Below are 21,753 nucleotides of genomic sequence, written 5' to 3' on the forward strand. Positions count from 1 at the left end.
AAATGTATAAGCCAAGGAAAATTCCATGAAACAATAAGCATGCCTTTAGCCAGTGTTGCTATGTCTAGATACCTTTATAAAAAAAAAAAAAAAAGCTTCGCATGGAAATACATTGCCAACAGATCCACAGTGGGATTAATCAGTTCTTAAGGATTTAGTGGAAGATCTCTATCTTTAACAACCATTCCCCTGGAAGAATCAGCTCAGTAAGTCCACTGTGCATTTAAAGTGGCTCAGATTAAATAAGCCCCTATTGAAAGCAGAACTACAAAAGAAGCAAACTCCCTAAGCAGAGTGGGTTTTTCCATGCCATGCTGCTGGTTCAAGTACATAATTATTGCTGTGCCTCACTTTATGAGAGTGTATTTTCCTTGAATTAACCTTCTGAACACCAAAAAATATTACCCAAACTGCATGCATCTTAAGGGTGTTTTTGTTCTGTACTGAGAAGGCATCCATGTGAGCTCCCTATCCTAAGAATCTCATGTCCAATGCTATGTGTATTCCGGCTGGGACCAGAGGAGGATAGGAGGGATTGTATCCGGCTGCCTTATTTCTTACAGAGTCAACAAACCTTGAAGCAGGGTGGATAAAAAAATTTTTTTTTTAATTTAAAAAAAAAAAAAAAAAAATCAGATTTTTTTTTTTTATTTAAATTGGATTTTTTTCAAAATCATCAATAAAATACTAAATTTCTCTCTCATTTAAAAAATGAACAGTTACAATTACATCTCATCACAAACATGCTAAACTTATACTTACAGTCTCATAAAAATAAATTAATGGCTCTAGTCTGTCCAGCCTAACTGCCAGCTCTTGCTTCTTGAAAGTTCTGGGCTTTCAGTTTATGTTTCCCAGCAAACTAAAGTCACATGTGCAAAAAAAGACAGGCTGGATAGGATTGTTGTTGTTCTGTACTTATGTGGTGATGGAGCTGGGCCAAGCAAGGAAGAGGAGTTAGTTAAGACACTGTCTTAAAAGGCACAGAGAGAATATTTTCATTGTTTGGTATTATTCACTCAATGCTGCAAATGTGGAAAAGATGAGAAGATACTTAGCCCTGGTCTACACTTACCTGGCGATTCGGTGGCAGTCGACGGGAGTTACACAAGTGATGCAGAGTGGCTTGTGTAACTCCCATCGACTGCTGTACTTCCCTTCTGCACGGCGTTTTCACTGCACTGCGCCTATGGGAACTGTGTTCCCGTCAACGCAGTGCTACGCCATTTGAGAGGGTGGTTTTACAGTGTCGACTTCTGGATCGATTGAGCAGGTCTTCACTGACCGCTCAATTGATCCAGAAAGGTCGATCTAACGGCAGCAACTTTGCCGCCATCAGTGTAGCCATACCCAGAGAAGAAGAAATGGGAGGATGCTCTTTAATAACATATGGCTGCAGTGCCCATTTAATGCCTCTTTTAGCCAAAGACTTAAGTACGTCTTCTCCAGGAATAAAAGAAAATGTTGTTGAAGTCACAAAATACTTCTGTAATAACCATTTTGCTTTAGCTTCACTGGAGAGAGCAAGAGGATCCAAATTAATTCTCCCTCAAGATGTTCAAAAGAATTCTGTGGTTGATTGTTTTGAGCAATTTATTAAGAACTGGCCTATTCTCATAAAACTTTGTGAAGAAAACCGTGATAAAATAGATGGAAATATCTCATCCAAAGTCTCTAACATTGGATTAAAGAGGACTGTAGAGGATATGCTCAGTAAACTGAAGCCTATATCCATAGCCTTAAACAAACTTCAGAGAAATTGTTGCTGCATTGCTGATGCTGTTGAAATTTGGAAGGCACTTCAAGAGACATTGAAGAAAGAAATACCTCACCAGAAAGCTAAATTTCAGGCAATAAAGAAGCGAATGGATCAAGCACTAACTCCACCTCAGTTTCTTGAGAACATTCTCAACCCCAGATATAAAGGTAGATGCCTAACTTCTGAAGATGCTGCTGCTGCCATGGCATGGGCATCTCCAAATCACTCCTCAGTTATGCCAGTCATAATAAATTTCAGGGCTGGAGCAGAACCATTTAAACAGTACATGTTTACTGATGATGTTTTGAACAAAGTCACTTCCCTGAATTGGTGGAAATCATTAGCCAGGCACCTTGAAACAGAGTTCCTTCAGTTGCTAAGCCAACTTTTTCACTGTAGTAACTTCCTCTGCAAGCACAGAGAGAATATTTTCATCGTTTCGTATTATTCACTCAAAGCTAAGAAATCAACAGGAAGTTGAAAAAGCAGGAAAACTTGTATTTCTGTTTCACTCTATAAATAAATTTGACAGTGGGAGTGGGGAAGAGGAGAGCTAGTTGTAGAAATTTTAAGGACCACATACGTTTAATGTTGTGATGACTTGTCTGTTAGAGTTAATAAAATTTGAAAATTTTATTAAAAGAGTTTAAAGGATAGCCATCAGCAACTCAGGAGACTGCTGCAATTGCAAATGTGAAACATTTATGTAACATTTAAGATTTAATTTAATAAAACATAAGTGCTATTGTGTTTGTGTGTGTGATTTAGTTCTTACCATTCCTAATGTACTGTTGCTGCATCTGCAGCTTGAGATAGGTTATGAGTATTATGTACTATTTCCTAAATTAATAAAAATCAAGTTATCTAAAAAATTACACAAAGTATGCCCTCCTAGATTTTGTAAAATGCTGTATTGAGTTGAAATTAACATGTTTTAGTGATCAGATTTGCACCATTGTTTAAGAAATATGTGAAGAAGTATTAGTGGGAAACTTGATTTAAATCAATGATTTTCTTGGTGCTTTAAATCATGATTTAAAAATCAATTATTTAAATCACCTTGATTTAAATCAATCTACCCTGCACCTTAACCCACACTGAAGCATATGTGAATAATAATGAAACAACAAGGGAACGGGAACTGCCTAACACACTGGTTCTCAAACTGGGGGGGGAGGGTTGCACCCCCTAAGGGGGTCATAATGTGGGAATCACGAGCTGCTAGGCACATGGCTATGAGCTCGAAGCACCGCCAATTGCGTAACTGTGACCCCCCGACCCTGACCAGGCATGAGGCTCTGATTTGCACAATAAATCAGTGGCAGAACCAGGAACTGAATCTAGGTATCAAAAGACACGGGACGGTTCTTGTGGCTAAGGCAGTGGACTTTCTCTCAAAACCACCTTTTATTTTGTCGGATTGGAACATCTACTTTTAGAAACAGACGACAAGAACAAACTAGCAAAAATGTAAAACCTATCTCAAACAAAAAGAAAGATAAAAGCTTTATTTAAAAAAAATTACAAAGTGCTCTGTGTAGTGCAAAAGCTTGTATCTTCTACCAATAGAAGTTGGTCCAATAAAATATATTCCTCACCTCCCTTGTCTCTCTCAAAGTTCTATTATGTCAATGAAAAATAATAGCTCAGCAAGTCTAAAAATATTGTTTTCAGTTTTGTTCCCCAAATGTTGTCCAAGTCAGACAAATTTAAAACAGATCTGCTCATCCCAAAAACAAAAAGACAAACTCTTGAAGACTACATTAAAATCAACAAATATTGCTTTTGGCAAAGCTACTTTTTTACCAGAAGGATGTCAAAAGGGAAAAAAAATTAGCTCCAATACCCAGAAGTGAATTCTAGCATCTCTTGTTATCCACCTTATATAGTATATAATTGCTGAAAATCATGTGGTACATCCAAGTTCATTGAACTGGAAGATATACTTGTTGATCAATAACTTTCTTTAAAAAGAAATAAGGCACAACACCCTAAAAAATCAGGGATATGACCAGGATTACTGCTAGAACCCAGAAATCCCCCTCTGCTGCCCAAAAAGGCATTTGTATTTTAATACTGCTGTACAGCTATAATAAAGTTTTATCCATAGCTCTAAAAATGTGACATTCTTCCATCACACATTTTATACCTCTGCGCATTCCTTTTTATTTACATGGTCCCCATCTATCTATTCATGTTACTTATCTGAATGCCTAACAATCTTATATATTTTATCCTCACAACACCCTTTTGATGTAGGAAAGTACTTTTATCTCTATTTTAGAGATGGGAAATTGAGGAATGGAAACACTAAGTGATTTGCCCAATGTCATCCAGGAAGTCTGTGATGCAGCTGGGAACTGAATCTGGATCTCCCCAGTCCCACTAATTACTGAACCATACTTTCTCTCAATCTGCCCTCATCCCCATAGTAACCAAGTACTTTAAAAATATTAATGAATGTATCCTTACAATGCTCCTTCTGGGAAGTATTATCCCATTTTACACAAGTGGAACTCAGGCACAGAAGAGATAAAGGACTTGCAAAAGGTCACACACACGAAATCTGTGGAAGGGCCAGGAATTGAAACCAAAATTCCAGAATGTTAGCCTAATGTCTTAATCACAAAACAATTCTTCCTCCTTTTTCTGAAATCTTCCCCACATCTTTTAACTATTTCAAGTATCATCAGAAAAATTTAATCTTCACCCAACCATATTCATTTAATTGAGACCATCTGCTGGTCTAACATCATCCTTCTCTTATATCTTGACGGAAACTCTGTACAATCCCACAATCAATTAATATTACTTTTATTTTCAAAAAGCTGCAAATTCATAACATGAGCACATACCCCCAACATCCCCACCTTCTGAGCCAAAATCCCGATCAATGAAGAAAATATACAGATGAAGATTGAAAGTGTAGCTGGTTCTAGGAAAAACAAGGTTACTTACCAGTAACTGTTGTTCTTCGAGATGTGTTGCTCATATCCATTCCAATATAGGTGTGTGCGCACCCCGTGCACAGATTCCCGGAACTTTTTTCCCCTAGCAAGCCCCGCAGGGCCAGCCCAGGAGCCCCCTGGAATGCCGCGCTCATAATGCGGTATAAAGGGCGCTGCTGGTCCCACAGGCCCCCAGTCCCTTCTTTCTGCCGACTCCGACAGTGGGGACGGAAGGTGGGTTTGGAATGGATATGAGCAACACATCTCGAAGAACAACAATTACTGGTAAGTAACCTTGTTTTCTATCTTCGAGTGATTGCTCATATGCATTCCAATATAGGTGATTAATTAGCCATACCTTGGAGGTGGGTAGGAGTTATCGGTGACCTGCTCTTGTCAGCACGGCTCTGCTGAAACCTGCGTCTTCTCTTGCCTGCTCCACGATGGCGTAGTGCGATGTGAAGGTGTGGACCGACGACCAGGTCGCTGCTCTGCAGATGTTCTGCAGGGGCACTTGCTCCAGGAAGGCTGAGGATGAGGCCTGGGCTCTGGTTGAGTGTGCCTTCACAGAACCCGGAAGGGGCACCCCCGCCTGCTTGTAGCAGGCTCTGATGCAGGCAGTAATCCAGTTGGAGATTCGCTGGGTGGAGACCGGTGAGCCTTTCATCCGGTCAGCCACTGCTACGAACAGTTGCGATGACTTCTGGAAGGGCCTGGTCCGCTCGATGTAGTAAGCCAAGGCTCGTCTGACATCTAGCAAATGCCACCTCTGCTCCTCCTCCGAACCGTGTGGTTTAGGGAAAAACCACAGGGAGGAAGATATCTTGATTACAGTGGAACTGAGACACCACCTTCGGCAGGAAAGCTGGGTGGGGCCTCAGCCGGACCTTATCCTTATAGAAAACCTTGTAGGGGGGGCTCCAAGGTCAAAGCTCTTATCTCGGAGACTCTCCTAGCCGATGTAATGGCCACCAGGAAGGCTACCTTCCAAGACAGGAGGAGTAGGGAGCATGTGGCCATGGGCTTGAAGGGGTGTCTCATCAACATGGTAAGGACCAGGTTGAGATTCCAGGGCGGCACCGGGTCCCGGACCTGAGGGAAGGTCCTCTCCATCCCCTTAAGGAACCTAACTGACATGGGGAGGGAAAACAGGGACCGCCCCTCCATCGGCTGGTGGAAGGCCAAGATGGTCGCCAGGTGCACCTTCAGGGAAGCCAGAGCTAGGCCCTGAAGCTTAAGGTGCAGCAGGTATTCCAAGATCACCTGTATAGGTGAGAAACTTGACGGTATACCCCTAGACTCCGCCTAACAGGAAAACGCCTCCACTTGGCCCTGTACATAACCTGTGTGGACGATTTCCTGCTACCCAGCAGAACCTGTTGGACCTGTAAGGAGCAGACTCTCTCTCCCTCCATCAGCCACAGAGTCTCCATGCCGTCAGGTGGAGGGAGTTCAGGTTCGGGTGCAACAGGCGCCCCTGGTCCTGGGAGAGCAAGTCGTAGCACCTGGGTAGCGGAATTGGTGCAGTGATGGAGAGGTCGAGCAGCATGCTGTACCAATGCTGCCTCGGCCACGCTGGGGCGATCAGAATGATGTCCACTCTGTCCCTCTTGATTTTGAGAAGGACTTGGGGCAGGAGTGGGATGGGGGGAAATGCTTACATCAGGCCCCCCCGTCCAGTCTATAAGGAATGCATCAGACAGGGAGCCCGGCTCGCGACCCTGGAGCGAGCAAAACCTTGGGCATTTCCTGTTCCAGGCCGACGCGAACAGGTCTAGTTGGGGAACACCCCACTCTTGGAAAACTGAAGTCACTATATCCTGGTGCAGTGACCAGTCGTGGTGGGGTGAGAGTGACCTGCTGAGGCGGTCCACCTTGTTGTTCCTGACCCTAGGGAGGTGAGAGGCCAATAAATGAAAATTGTGTCTCACTACAAAGTCCCAGAGTCGGATAGCCTCCTGGCAAAGAGCCGAGGAGCGCGCTCCCTCCTGCCTGTTCGTATAAAACATGGCCACCGTATTGTCCGTGAGGACGTGGATCACCCTGCCCCTCAGGAATCTGAGGAAGGCCTTGCAGGCCAACCGGACTGCTCTGAGCTCGCGTACGTTGATGTGCAGAGCTCTCTCCTTGGGTGACCATAGCTCTTGGGTGCCCAGGTCGCGACTGATGTGGGCTCCCCATCCCACATTGGATGCATCTGTGATGAGAGTTACTGATGGGGCCAAGTCTCTGAACGGGACTCCCTTCATCACTTCCCTTGGGTCCCTCGACCAATTGAGGGATGAAAGCACCTGTGGGGCAACCATGACCACTCTAGTCAGTGAATGTCTGTTTGGCACATACACTGAGGCCAACCACGCCTGGGGAGGCCTAAGCCTGAGGCGAGCTAGCCTCACCACATATGTAGAGGCTGCCATGTGTCCCAACAGCTGCAGACAGTGTCTGGCCGTAGTCGTGGGGGACCTGTGGAGATCGGCTATTATGATCGCCATTGCCTCGAATTGAGGCTGTGGGAGGAAGGCTCTGGCCTGTATAGCGTCCAGTGTGGCCCCACTAAAATCTATACGCTGCACCGGGGTAAGCGTGGACTTCTGCTCGTTGATGAGCAGCCCCATTCTGGTGCATGTTGCGCAAGTAAGCCCCAGGCTGTTCCTCACATGGGCCCTGGACTTGTCCCGGATCAGCCAGTCGTCCAGGTAGGGGAAAATTTGTACCCCTCTGCAGCGCAGGTGGGCCGCCACCACCGCCATGCATTTTGTAAAGACCCTGGGTGCTGAGGAAAGACCAAAGGGCAGGGCCCCAAACTGGTAGTGGCGCCCCGCTACCACAAACCTTAGGAACCTCCTATGGGCAGGTAAAATAAAGATATGAAAGTACGCATCTTTTAGATCGAGGGCGGCGTACCAGTCCCATGGATCTAGGGCAGGAATGATGGAGGTGAGGGAGACCATGCAGAACCTGATGCGTCTGATATACTTGTTCAGATGGCGTAGGTCTAAGATGGGTCTAAGTCCCCCCCTTGGCCTTGGGAATCAGGAAATACCTGGAATAGAATCTCCTCCCCCTCTCAGTCACTGGGACCTCTTCCACCGCCCCGAGCGCTAGGAGAGAATTAACCTCCTGTACAAGGAGTTGCTCGTGGGCAGGGTCCCCGAGGGAGAATAACCTGAGGGGGAAGTCAGGGGGAAAGGCCATGAGTTGAAGGGCATAGTCCTTGAGAACCACCTCCAGGAACCAGCGGTCCATAGTAATGGCTTCCCACTCTGCACAGAATGGTCGAAGCCTTTCCGCAAATGGTTGGGTAAGATCCAGGGAAAAAGGAAGAGTGCCACCCTCGTGCACACTATCAAAACCGTTTATTGGGATTGCCCCCTTTAGGAGGCCCTTGCCGGGCCCCAGCAGAGGACCCTTGCCGGCCTCCTCTGTTTGGCCCCCGGTGGCGATCCTGACCTCTCTTTAGCTGGGCGGGTAGGGGAGCTGGTCTTGGCGGGGGGGCCGTTGCCTCTGGGCCTGAGGCCGGGACTGACGTCTTGAGGCCTGGGGGATATACAGCCCTAGGGACTTCAGGGTAGCCCGAGAGTCTTTTAAGGCATGCAATTTCTCGTCTGTTTTTTCGGAGAATAGCCCGGTGCCGTCGAAAGGGAGGTCCTGTATGGCCTGCTGCACCTCCTGTGACAGACCTGACGCCTGGAGCCAGGAGCAACGACGCATGACGACAGCCGATGCCATGGTCCTGCTAGCTGTGTCTGATGCATCACTGGCGGACTGCAGGGCCGCATTCGCCACAGTTTCTCCCTCTTGGGTCACCGTGGCAAAATCAGCTGCTTGGTTAGGTGGTAACGCCGATGCAAATCTCTGTAGTGATGACCAGAGGTTGAGACTGTATTTCCCCAACAGAGCCTGGTAATTCGCTACTCTGAACTGCAACGCTGCAGTGGAGTAGACCTTTCTCCCCAAGAGGTCTAGTTTCCTCCCATCCTTATCTTTCGGGGTATTCCCTTGGTTCACCTGGCAGTCTCTCTGATTGGCTGCGTCAACCACTAGAGACCCACGCATCAGGTGATTATAGAGGAACTCAAAGGGCTCCTTCAGGACGTAATATTTCCTTTCTGCCCCCTTGGAAGTAGGAGATATAGAGGATGGGGTTTGCCAGAGGTTTTTGGCAATTTTCATAACCCTGTCGTGTACAGGGAGGCCGCCCCTGAAGGGCCCGCCAACCCTGATGGTCCAAAGAGGGGGTCCTCTTCCTCGGACATGATTTTTAGTTCCATGCCCAAGTTCTCAGCTGCCCATTTTAGAAGGTCCTGATGGGCCTGGAAATCAAATATGGGAGCCCTGTGATCCCTGGCTGCTAAATCGTCCGGAGACGAGGAGGACGACTGAGGAAGGGGCCCTGCAGAGGGGCCTTCCTCAGGGTCTGAGTATTCCTCCGTATCATGCTCCTGGGTTGGCTTAACTGGCAGGGGTGCTGGCGGGGCCGCCGAAGAGTGTAGCGACACAGTGCCCTGGGCCACTTGTGCACTCCATGGGCCCCAGTAAGGCCATTGCCACGGCCCTTGGCCCCATCCCGATAACGGTATGGGGTGCGGCTGGTGTGCTGTAGCATGCTGGCCACCTGAGCCACCACAGAACGGTGAACGGCTCCGCGAAGATGAAGATGTCGACCGGTGCCGACGCCTTCGGTGCCAGTGGGAAGCCAAAGAAGAGGTCGAGGACCTGCCCCTGCGCCGAGATGTCTTGTGACGCCGTTTGCCCCCTCGAGATCGGGACTGGCGTCGGTGATGGCTGTGTGGAGCAGACCTGGACCACACAGCTTTCGGTGCCGGCACGGGTGGTGGGACCAGGAAGGACGGCGTTGCCGTAAAGTCTGGGACCGGTGCGGAGTCTGGTATCCGGACCCTCGGTGCCGGTGGTGATGCCCGGATCGGCTGCGGCTGCAGGACAGGGATCTGGAACAGCGCCGCAACGGACTCCGCACCGGAGTTTGTGAACCCAAACTGTGGTCCCTGCTGGGGCTGGAGCTGGATCGCTGACAACCCCGGTGCCAGCCTCGTGACCGCCCACGGTGCCGCGGTGCTCGACGACCTAGAGCTGGAGCTCGGAGGGGAGCCGACGCTCTCCACCCTCCGTGACCGTCTGGGAGGAGACTTTGATTATGGATGTCTCCACCCACCGGGGCCACCCAGCGTGGGTTTGCCCCGAGACGCAGGTCCCTGAGCCCTCGGCCGAGGGGGGTACAGAGGCGTGGGCATGGCCATGAGGGCGCGTGCCGCAGTGAATGCCTCCAGCGTCGACGGCCCTTACAGGGGCGCTCCCCCACCCCCAGGAGTCGGGGAAGGCTCCCTGCGTGGAGATGCCGGTGCCGGAGTAACCTCCACGGCACGTGGCTGGGGCGTCTCCTTGATCTCTCCCTGCCTCCTGGTCGCAGGGAGGAGTCCATAGGTGCGGCCTCAGGCCGCGTTTTCTTCTTGGGCACCTTCAGCCTTGGTGCCGGTGCCGGAGGAGCACTCCGCACTGACGACACGCTTGGTGCTGTCGGGGACTGCGATGGTTCAGACGCTGGCCAGAGCGCGGACTCCATCAAGATGGCCTTTAGCCTGGCATCCCTCTCTTTTTGCATCTGGGGCTTAAAGGCCTTACTGATCCGGCACTTGTCTCTCCTATGCTGCTCCCCGAGGCATCGGAGGCAGCGGTCGTGAGGATCACTCACGGGAAAGGCTTTAGCGCAGAGATCACAGCTTTTAAAGCCCGTAGAGCAAGGCATGGCTCAGCAGGAACCCCTAAGGGTACTTGCTCTAACTACTTAACTGACTATAAACAACTACTTAACACTCTAACACTAGAACTTCAAAGAACAGTCGAACAAGCAAGCTAGGGTAACGAGTGCTACCTGTAGACAGCAAGAAGCAGCAGTTCCAGCAACTGTCACAGGCGGAAAGAAGGAACTGGGGGCCCGCGGGGCCAGCAGCGCCCTTTATAGCGCAATATGAGCGCGGCACTCCAGGGGGCTCCTGGGTTGGCCCTGCGGGGCTTGCTAGGGAAAAAAGTTCCAGGAATCTGTGCATGGGGCATGCACACACCTATATTGGGATGCATGTGAGCAATCACTCGAAGATAGAACTAATCTTTGCTGATGAGCAGCCATTCCACTTCCTCACAATCACCTTCCATCTGTACCACACAAAGGCCAATAAACAGTTCAACATCTTCCAGAATGAACACAGCCTGAACCACAACTGAAAGCATATGTATCTAGGAGTTACACTGGACCACACCTTTACTCTGAAGCAACATCCTACCAAGACTTTGCTGAAAATATGACAAGAAACAATCCAATAAACAGATTAGCGGTTTCTACTTGCAGAGCTAAGACACAGACACTAAGAAACACTGGTCTTACCTTTGCTATTCTATTGCAAAGTATTGCTATTTTCACACAGGACTGGTAGATACTCAGCTGAATGAAGCCATGCACATAACAATAGGTACTAAGAGAATGATCAATTTAGCGTGGCTGCTCGTCCTGTCCAACATCATTGCCTTGCAGAATCTCTCCTTAATGAGCAAGACAAGTTTAAAGATGAGTTTAATCCATTGAGCCATCATCTCATCTCAAGGTACACCATTTAGACAATTCCCCTAAAGAACCTTGATAGCACCTCCAGGTGGCACAGTAGGTGGCAAGACCAATCTTCAAACATTGCCAAGACCTATCTTGTGACAGATCCAACAGTCCAGCCCCCTCGTTTTGACATTCCATGCCATTTTTCAGTAAAGCTCAATTACTTGTGGAATGATCAGATGTGGTGACCATTACTAAAAGTGGGTCTGAGCCTAAGAGCCCCTCAATGCCAACTGGCAGAGGCCCATTATTTTGTAACTCCTATCAGACCTGACACACACTAACACATTGCTATCATAGTATTTATCTGTAGAGTATGGTGCGAAGTATCAAATGAAAGCTAGTGACACATCAGTCCTTAATATCACTGCATGATGTATGTACAAATGGTGTGTAAAGAATTACGTATGCATGCAGGAAAAATGTTCCTAAAATGTGTTTTGAGGAATGTTGATTTGCCAGTTTGCATGCGTTTCTAATGTAAACTAAGCATGGTGATGCCAGAGATATTGGGCAGTTTCTTTGCATCTGAGGTTAACATCAGTTATCAGGAGGATAAGAAAGTCATCAGCACACTAGAGGACACACTGTAGTCTGAATCCCAGGGGGTCATCCTGACTCTTGAGATGAAGACAATGAACTTTGGGGAGAAGCAAAAGGGCATTTTTTTATTCATCACTGGGAGGGAGAGAGGGAAGGTCAGCATTCTTTACAGTCCATGAACGATGGTCCCCCAACTTTGTGGGATGGGTGACGCTAAAAAGTGGCCGTGGGTAAGAAAACTGCCTTAGACAAGGATTGTAATCCGTTAAGTTTTAGTCACTAGAAAGTATGATTATATTTTTGTTTTATTTGTAACCATTTTCAGTTTCTATTATCTCTTCTTAGAATCACTTAAATCTGTTTTATATTAATAAGATTATAAATTCATCTCCATGCTGTTAAGTGATGTGTGGATCCTCATCTGAGCCAACAGGCTGGTATGTATTCTGTCTCTTTGGAGACAGTGGACGTCCAGCAACATGAATTGGATGCTACACAGAGATGCTTCTGGAGAGTTAGGGAACTGAAATACATCACAGGTTAACCTACAAAGCTAATTTAGGAGTGACAGAGTGCTAAGGAGCTTGTTTGGTTGGCTAACAGGCCGGGATGGCAGGGAGCTGTCACACAGTGTAGCACCAAACAAATTTCTCTTTTGCTAAAGCAGAAGGGGACTGTGATTTACAGTTCTGGACACACTAAGAAGTGTCACAATGGGGCCTTTGTGACTCCCCCCATTGTCGCTGTGGCCAGTTAGAAGATGTAGACCACATATTTGTAGGCTTCACTCATCAGCAAGGGTTGCCTGGTTCTCTCATAGACTGGCATAATACCCTCCCACCAGCTATTGAATGGTAAAGACATTTAGACTAACTCACCAGACTTGATCATCTATGTAGATGAACTGCAAAATTATATATTTTACAGTCATCTCACCAAAATATATTATTTTAAGTATGGAAAGAGATGTAGATCTTTTTTTCCTTTTAGACTTGAGCTGATCCTCTAAATCAGAGCTGGAACAGTAAGCACTTGATAGTATCCTGGGGAGAACTATTTTTCTATTTAGTCTTGCATATAAATTAGGAAGAATGGGCCAATTTTGACAACTAACGGCACAATGGAATTCTGCCATACTGACTTTAGTACTGTTAAGCAAATTTGGCAAATTAAAAACTGATCAAGCTCACTTTGAAAAATACACATTTATGTTCTATAATTAAGTATATGTTGAAAGATAGCAATGCTTTAAATCTAAATCTGAAATAGGTTAGATTTAATAGCTTACCATTAGAGGAAAGAGGATTAAGAATGCAAACAACAAAAAAGGTGGATTATCTATATCTATATTCAGACCCTTCCAAACTTTTAATCTTTATTTTTAAAACATTATCTAAATTCTGAAGCTGATTATGAGAGCACAATTCAAAAATCCAAATGCAGATTTTTCATGCAACAAACAGTTTCCTTAGTCCTCTTTCACTGATCAGTAAGGGTTCTTTCCTATAACTCACTAATATTAAGTGGGACATACAAATAGTCACATTTAAAGCTTACAAAAATAAACCAATTAATCTAATACACTTACCATCTGCATGAATCTAAAAACCAAAGGAGTATAAGTTACAATCTTAATATGCAATTCAAATTATTTTACAGAAAAATGAATTCCTGAAAATATGAAATGAGAGTATCTTCTATAAAACAGATACAGACTTACAGTTTCACAAGTAAGACATCTGGTTTCATTAGTTAATGTTCCCTGAAAGATCTCATGAACCCAGGTTGGGTCTGGTGTGCTGTTATTGTTTTCATTGTTGATACTGCCATTAGGTAGACCGCCATTTTGTTTTTCCTGTTTTCTCTCTTCTTGTAAAATATCAGCAATTGTGTTTAAAAGATAGTTTAAGAACTCATGCGCATCCTGCTGCATGTAGTTGTCAAAGAGCTCTAAAACATGAAGATAAAAAATAAAATATTAAACTAATTACAATTTAGGATTAAAAAATCCAATAAAACTTTCAAAATATAGGCCAAAACATGGCATAGGCAGAACTTATTTCATAGACATATACCATCAATTTTAACCTTAAAAAAGTGAAAGCAATAAAATTAGAAAACTTTAGCATTGCAAGGTACTGTATGGATCCTTGGCTAGATAAGAAAGGATTCTAAGCAGAAGTTTATCGTGTAAACATGTATGGGAAAACAGAAAACTGTATTTACAGAAAAGACATTAAATATAATACATGCCTTGAATACTGGTAAGATTAGGATGCTTTCTAATCCCTTGTGTTAACAGGCTGCAATATCTGAGTGTGCCTTCAGTTTTAAGTGATCCTTTGAAGCTTGACTGAAACATCACAACACTTTCTCAAAATCTTCACCCCAACCCATATGAATTTGTTACAAACATGAATAAGGTAAAAATATATTAAATGATTGCAAAGCATAGTCTATTAAAAGAGAGGACACTATAACACCATTTATATTCAAACAAGTACAAAAAAACCAAGTCCTTAGATGGTAGGCAAAAGTCAACATTCTGGTCTATGTCCAGAATCATGCATGATTGTAAGTTTTTCCATAACATTATCCATAAAACCTATATTTCACAAACTATAAATCTGGGGATGAGAAACCACAGTGGTATATGACAGCAGTCTTTTTATCCCATATGCTTAGAGGCCACTTTTAGATTGGATAGGCTCAAAAGAAAGCCTTAAAGAACAGGTTTATGCATAGTGTGTTCAGTTGAAGTAGACACATAGCTTTGAACAGAGAAACCTTTCCCAATGCTACCTTTATCAGAGGAAGAACATTGCCACTATGGGCTCAGAGGCCAAGTCTAGATCATTTGGTGGCTCTAAGTAAAAAATATCACAGATCATCTACAAACCAAGCAACTTCCAGGCCAAGACACACTATACTTTTGAGGGTTGAAAATAAACTAGGTTCAAGATCAAGCCAGCCAAAATGTCTCTATTTAATTGAATATTTAAATTCAGGTGGCATAAAAAGTACTGCAAGTCCTCTAAAGGTAAAGGCTTACCTCAGAGGTTCTTAGCAGTATTGCATCACAGATTCCAGTATGGTGCATATCCAATCAACAATCTGATATTAAACACAGTGGATTTAATCCCACAGATACACTTGCTATTATTCCATTCAAGGATTAGGAATGGTTGGAACAAAAGGGAAATAGAATGCCTCCACTTGGTTAATAAGAAACTGCAAACCTGAAGCATGTCAGGCTTTAAACCCTTCTCATTTCCATATACTGTATATTATGCATTTTAATACAAGAACAGAGTCTAGAAATGATATAGAGGTAAGAGATTCTGAGCACAGGAAGAGCCTTGATATGAGACATGTGAAGATATAAAACTCTCCATGATTGATTGGTCTTACTTGATGAAAGTAGAATCCAGACTGGGTTTTTCTTTGTGTGAATCATCTTTCATATATTATATATCAATCCAAACATACACCTACCATTCCTATGAGACATATTTTTATAAAGAATTCTCCTTTGTAGCTACCAAGGAAATAATTCATGGATGTACTTTTTTTTTTTTTTTTTTTTTTTTTAAATTTACTACTTCACACCTGTACATAACCACCATCAAGAAATGGCCACCTTGCAATTCAACGATTGGCTCCTGTTTGTTTATAGTGAAAAGAGGTACACTTAACTAATTCTCATTATATCATCTATAAAACAGTTAAATTTTCAATTTTATTCTCAGTTCATGTAGATTATTCAACTATGTTTCTTCTTCCATGGAATTTCTATTGGGTGTAATGGGACAATTTTATCTGCAAACAAAAGGACTGGATGGCCCAAGAAACCGGGTAACGAAATAGAGAGAGTTTTTTACTTTTAGATCCCCATTTAAGTAAATCCCCAAATTAGCAGTGATAAGAAGTTAACGTGTTTGATGAGTGAGGTGGTGGTGTTTTGTGATATGTACACTTAAAACACCATTATAAATTATCATCCTTGCTGGCAGCCTCAGAAGAAGTGCCAAGAGCTAAATGGCATGGAGATTGAACTATTCTCTCACCTCTACAGTCTCTCCATCAGATTTGAGATTCATTGCTTTTGCAGTGTGAGAAAGCTTGCACAACTACTACCTGTGATATAACTGTTCTATGGATAAACCAATCGTCTTCTTCCAGGTCTGTCAAATCTAGCATCTTTCATGAGCAGTAAAATCACTTACGGCTAGAAATAAATTGTTATGCTATCCTAAAGTAAGTCTGTCTTTTCTGTACAGTCTTCATAATATGTGGTTATGTGAAAAAAATTTGGAAATATGGCCCAGGATGGATTACACAAGCATGAAAATTTCTACAATATGAAAGTGTTGGCACATTTAACTTGTAATAATCAAGTAGGGAAGTTTTTATTTAGAGATTACCTATAATTAGTTTAGATAAAATATAAAATGCTTGTAAATTGTATGTTTCCTCCAAATCAAGTAGCAGATCTATTACAGGATTTAGTTACATTTTACTGCTAAGAGTTATTTTATAAACCATTCTAATCAACAAGCATTACAAATACCAAATAGGAAATGTTAAGTCTCCCCAGAAAGAGAGGAGACAGAGACACGGTCCCTGCCTCAAGAAGGCTAAAATCTTAGGCCCCAATCCTAGTGTATGCATTGTCTTTTCTGTTTTTTATAGCACCAAGCACACTTGTTGAACTTAGCAAATACATTTTATATATAAAAAATTTATTTCAACCTTTCAATCTCAGTATTAAGTCACAACTGATGTAATCAGTATACACAGAATAAAAGAAACATGAAGAAGGTACCGTTTTCTTTTCGTAATCTTGTAATAAACTTCTTTGGAGGTATTACTCCAACTTTTTTCTTCTGTGTAGCTATGCTGTGGAAGAGGTCAGCTAAGCATGTAAGAAGGTTCTCCTTTTTTCTAGGTTGACTCTTGTATGCTAGGACTTTTTCTCGAAATGGTCGACAAAAATAAAGTGCCTGAAGAACAGAATTGCAGTAGCACGTGTTCCCAAACTATAAAATAAGAAAAAAAATTAGCTTTTATTGTATTTCTACAGTGATGCAAAGTTAAAATACTAAATGTAAGAAAACGCATGAGCATGGGCAAATTTTCTGATAGGCATTTCTTGTTCATTTTCAGGTAGTAAAGCACCTCAGGCAGCAACAGAAATAATGGTGAGCACATTGAAACCACTCCAGATAATTTTGACTGATACTAGACTGTGTTTTCTTGTTTGTAATAATTTGGGTATGTATGTGTTATCAATGTTTTACAGTGCTGTGGAACTGCAAAGTATTCAATAAGTGCTCAGTATTTACATCATACCAAAAATGTATCCAGTAGACTATAAAGAATAAACTGAAAAAATGAGATTCTCTGCGACATATATCAGTCAAAACACCACTCAGCACAAAAAATAAAGAAAAGAACAGAGTATAATGTAGTGTTTATAGCTGAAATTCTTCACAGTTCATGTGGGTGGGTCTTCAAGATTTTTTTTTTTTAAAAGGGATTTTCCAATCGCCATTTTTATTTGTGATCAGAGTTATAAAATTGACTCACTCAGAAATAGCTTACTACATACTCTCTTTGGGGTTGGAATGACACATTCAAGAGTAAACAGAAACCAGGCTATTTACAGTTGAAAAATATAGTGGAATTGATGTTCTCATTCTTAGTGTAGGGTTGTGGGAGAAGGAAGAGAGCAGCCGCCAGAAGGTATACATTTTGAAGGAGACAGACCAGTGAACTGATCTTGACAGTGCCAGAAGAAATTTATGCATGGTCCTGGGCAAGTCACTGAACCCCTCAGCTTCCCTATCTGTAAAAAAACAGGAACACCATATCTGCCACATGGATTCTGTGAAATGTAGTCAATATTTATACAGAAATGTATAAATGTAAAATTTATAAATGTAAAATGCTATTTTTATCATCAAATAAATCGTTGAATCATAGACAAGAAAGGCCGGAAGGGACCTCAAGATGTCATCAAGTCCATTTTCGTGAGCTGAAGCAGGACCATGTATACCTAAGACTATCCCTGACAAGTATTGTTTAACATGTTCTTTAAAAACCCCAATGACTGAGGTTCCACAAACTGTCTTGGCAACCTACTCCAATACTTAGCTATCCTTCTAGTTAGAAAGGCTTTCCGAATATCTAACCTAAACCTCTTTGCTGCACATTAAGCCAGTTACTTCTTGTCCTACCTTCTGTGGACATGGAAAACAATTGATCACCATCCTCTTTCTAAATAGCCCTTAACATATTTGAAGGCTTATCAATACCTGCCTCCTTTTCTGAAGACTAAACATAACTCTGATTTTTGGACCAAACTCAAAGAAATGAAATTCAATATGAATCACAATGTAAAATTATGCACCTATGGACAGAAAATTAAAGCAGAGTGACTCAGCTTTTCAGAGTCTCTCTCCAGTCAATTTCAGAGAGACAAAGGGACAACTGTGCAGAGCATGCTAAACGTCGATTATTCGTATTATTATTTGTATTATCATAGCATCTAGTAGAACTCCAGTCATGGACTAGGCACTGTATAATAGTGTTGTTTGCAAAGAATACCACATTTGGGGAGCCACATATAAAGATAAAGAAGAAATACAATGAGACCTGATCTACACTATTACCTCACACTTTAGGGACATGCTAAGAAACTATAAACAGGATAAAATGATACAAGAATTAGAGGATGAGTCAAATTTAATGAATCAGAGCACACTAAGTTTATTTAGTCTAAAAAAGTTCACCATATTCTAGTAATACCTTCAAAGTAACAATTTAAAGGAAGGTAGGGAATAGTTTCATCTCAGGCCAAGTCTACACTAAAAAGTTAAGTCAATCCAGCTACGTGCCTCAGCAGTGTTAAAAATTCACACCCATGAGCAACAAAATTAAGCTGACTTAAATCCCTGTGTAAACAGCACTAGGTTGACAGAAGAATTTTTCCTTTGCCCTAACTACTCCCTCTCAGGGAGGTGGATTACCTATGTTGACAGGAGAACCATCAGTGGAGATAGTGTCTACACTGAAGCGCTGTAGAGTTTCAAGTGTAGACAAGGCCTCAGACAATATCAGGAATCTGAAACTAAGGAAAAGTTTAGGCTAGATATTACAAAAACTTTCTTGGACAAAGACAAAGAGTTCAAGATTTCCTGAGGCAGAACCATTACAATTATTTATAGTTTCATTGCTCATCACAGGGTTCTAAATATTAGCAATGAAACGAATTAGTCTTAGGCAAGGTGTATGTATAAAAATTTGATTGTCCTAGCTATGTTGCTCAGGGCTGTGAAAAGTTTCATGTCTTGTGCGACATAGTTAGGCTGACCTAACCCCCTGTGTAGACGCATCTAGATCAATGGAAAAATTCTTCCATTGGCTTACTTACTGCCTCTCAGAGGGTGGATTAACTACATCAATGGAAAACCCCTTCTGTCAATGTAGGAAGTATATATACTACAGCTCTAAAGATGCACTGCTGCAGTGCCACAGCTGTTCCACTATAGCAGCTATAGTGTAGACATATTCTTAGTCTCAACTTGTTCATATTTGGCAAACCTATAAGTAGCAGCAGGCACTAAAGCTGCTTGACAGACGACTCGGGAAAATGATTGCATTAGTGTACATTTATTTCATGTCTGGAATGTTGTGTTTACAACCTCAAGAATTATCAACAACTTTTTTTAAAAAAAAGTAAGCCTATATTCTTCAGAAGCTGATGTATAGATCCCCTCACACTCGGAATAAGTGGATTTTTCAGATCCTGGATATAAGCGCACTCTGCCATTGCTATCCCAAGTTAAAAAATGGTTACCTACCTTTCCGTAACTGTTCTTCTTCAAGATATGTTGCATATGTCCGTTCCACTGTAAGTGTTCCACTGTAGGTGTGTGCAAGCATGCTTCATGCACAGTTGTTAGAGACTTTTCCCTCAGCAGTACATGGGAGGGCAGCATGAGCACTTCCTGGTGCCTTGAGCCACTGCATGCAGGTATAATGGACCCCACTGCTTCTGACACTGTCAGTTTCTTCCTACTGGAAAGATTCCGACAGAGAGGGGAAGGAGGATGGGTCATAGAATGAACATGTGCAACACATACTAAAGAACAACAGTTACAGAAAGATAGGTAACTTTTTTCTTCTTTGACTGACTGCATGTGTCCATTCCATGGTATGTGTCTCTCAAGCAGCTTGAGCTGGAGTTGGATTTGGACTCTACTTGAACAGGCATTGTAGGACCACCCATCCAAATTTTGCATCATCTCTAGACTGATAAGCAATGACATAGTAGGAGGTAAGTGTGTGGATCAAAAATCAGGTTGCCGCCTTACAAGCATCCAGGATGGGCACCCCAGGCCATAAAGGCTGTGGAAGCTGCCTCTGATCTAATTGCGATCCACCACTTTCAGTGGAGGTTCCGTATCCATCAAACGGTAGCATAAATGGATGCAGCCTGAAAACCAGTAGGAGAGTCACTGAGTGGACACTGGATGGTCCTTTATTCTGTCTGAAATTGCCATAAATAGCTGCAAAGATGACCTGAATGGTCTAGTCCAATCCAGATAAAAGGACAAAGCCCTTCTAACATCTAGAGAATGTAGTTTCTCTTCACATCTACTTGAACGAGGCCTTGGAAAGAAGGCTGGTAAGTAAATCTGAAATCACCTTAGTCAGGAACTTAGGGTGAGGCAGAAGGAAGACCTTATTCTTGAAGAATACTGTGCAGGAAGGTTCCAAAACCAGGGCTCACAGCTAACCCTCTCTCCTGGCCGAGATAATCGTAACCAAGAAAGCCACTTTCATAGATGGGTGTAATAGGGTGTTTTCATAGAGGGGTATAATAAGTTGCCAGTGGCTCAAAGGAGAGACCCATCAATTTTGTTAGAACTAAATTTAAACTCCACCGTGGAACCAGATTGTGAACCTGTAGATATAATCTGTCTAAACCCTTTAAAAGCTAATAGACAGAGTTAGAAAAAACATTCTGTTATCTACCGGAGCATGGAAAGCCAAGATAGCGATCAGGTGAATTCTGATGGAACTATCAGCAAGCCTTTGTTATTTCAGGAACAGGAGGTATCCTAGACTGTGAGGAATTGAAGCTTGGACTGGGAGGATGCCTCTTTGTATAGAACAAATGGAGAATCTCTTCAATTTTGCAAGGTAAGTAGACCTGGTTGAAGGCTTTCTACTGTTATGGAAAGTTTCTTGCACTTCTGTAGAGCAAAGGCTTTCCAAGGAAGTTAGCCACGTAACATCCACTCTGTGGACTGGGATGGAGGAAGCAGCCATTGTCCTGGGAGATCACGTCCACATCTCTCGGGAATGTCACAGGAATTCTGATTGACAGAGCTAGTAGAAACAAAAAACAATGTTGGCAAGACAATGCTGGGGCTTTTAGTATGATGTGAGCATCATCTTGTTTGATCTTGGACAAGACCTTGGGCAGGACTAGAATTGAAGGGAAGGCATACAGCAGGCCTTTTGACCAATTCACGAGGAAAACATTCACAGTGACCCCAGGCTGTGACTCACCAGAGAGCAAAAAAGCTGGCATTTCTCATTTTCTTTTGTTGCAATCAGGTCCACCTGGTGAGTATCCCACAGGCAGAAAATGGCACTGAACACATTTGGACAAAAGGACCACTCATGGTGTCCTGCAAACCATCTGCTCAGTCAATCTACCAGGGCATTCTGAACCCTTGAAAGGTAGACTGCATTAAGGCTGATGGACCTGGCTATACAGAAGTTCCAAAGGGAGACCACCTCTTGGCATAACTTCATCGAACAGGCTCTCCTGTTTACATGAAAAATGGCTGTTGTGTTACCTGTGA

The 21,753-nt window shown here is 43.2% G+C and overlaps 1 protein-coding gene across 2 annotated transcripts in view; it reads right to left on the minus strand.

Moving 5' to 3' along the window:
• The window catches only part of USP12 (ubiquitin specific peptidase 12), an 81,178-nt gene that overhangs the window by 28,814 nt on the left and 30,611 nt on the right, over positions 1-21,753 (minus strand). For both annotated transcript variants that reach the window (XR_010922586.1, XM_067562907.1), the window contains exons 3-4: positions 16,698-16,911; positions 13,593-13,822 (exon numbers count right to left, since the gene is read on the minus strand). Coding sequence is in view for 1 of the 2 variants with exons in the window: in XM_067562907.1 (XP_067419008.1) it covers positions 13,593-13,822; positions 16,698-16,911 (444 nt within the window). In the remaining variant the exon portion in view is untranslated. The remainder of the gene's footprint in view (positions 1-13,592; positions 13,823-16,697; positions 16,912-21,753) is intronic.

The sequence above is a fragment of the Emydura macquarii genome, unplaced genomic scaffold (genome assembly GCF_026122565.2).
Source record: "Emydura macquarii macquarii isolate MOO-44397 ecotype Brisbane River unplaced genomic scaffold, CSIRO-AGI_Emac_v2 contig_2473, whole genome shotgun sequence".
NCBI classification, from domain to species: domain Eukaryota; kingdom Metazoa; phylum Chordata; order Testudines; family Chelidae; genus Emydura; species Emydura macquarii.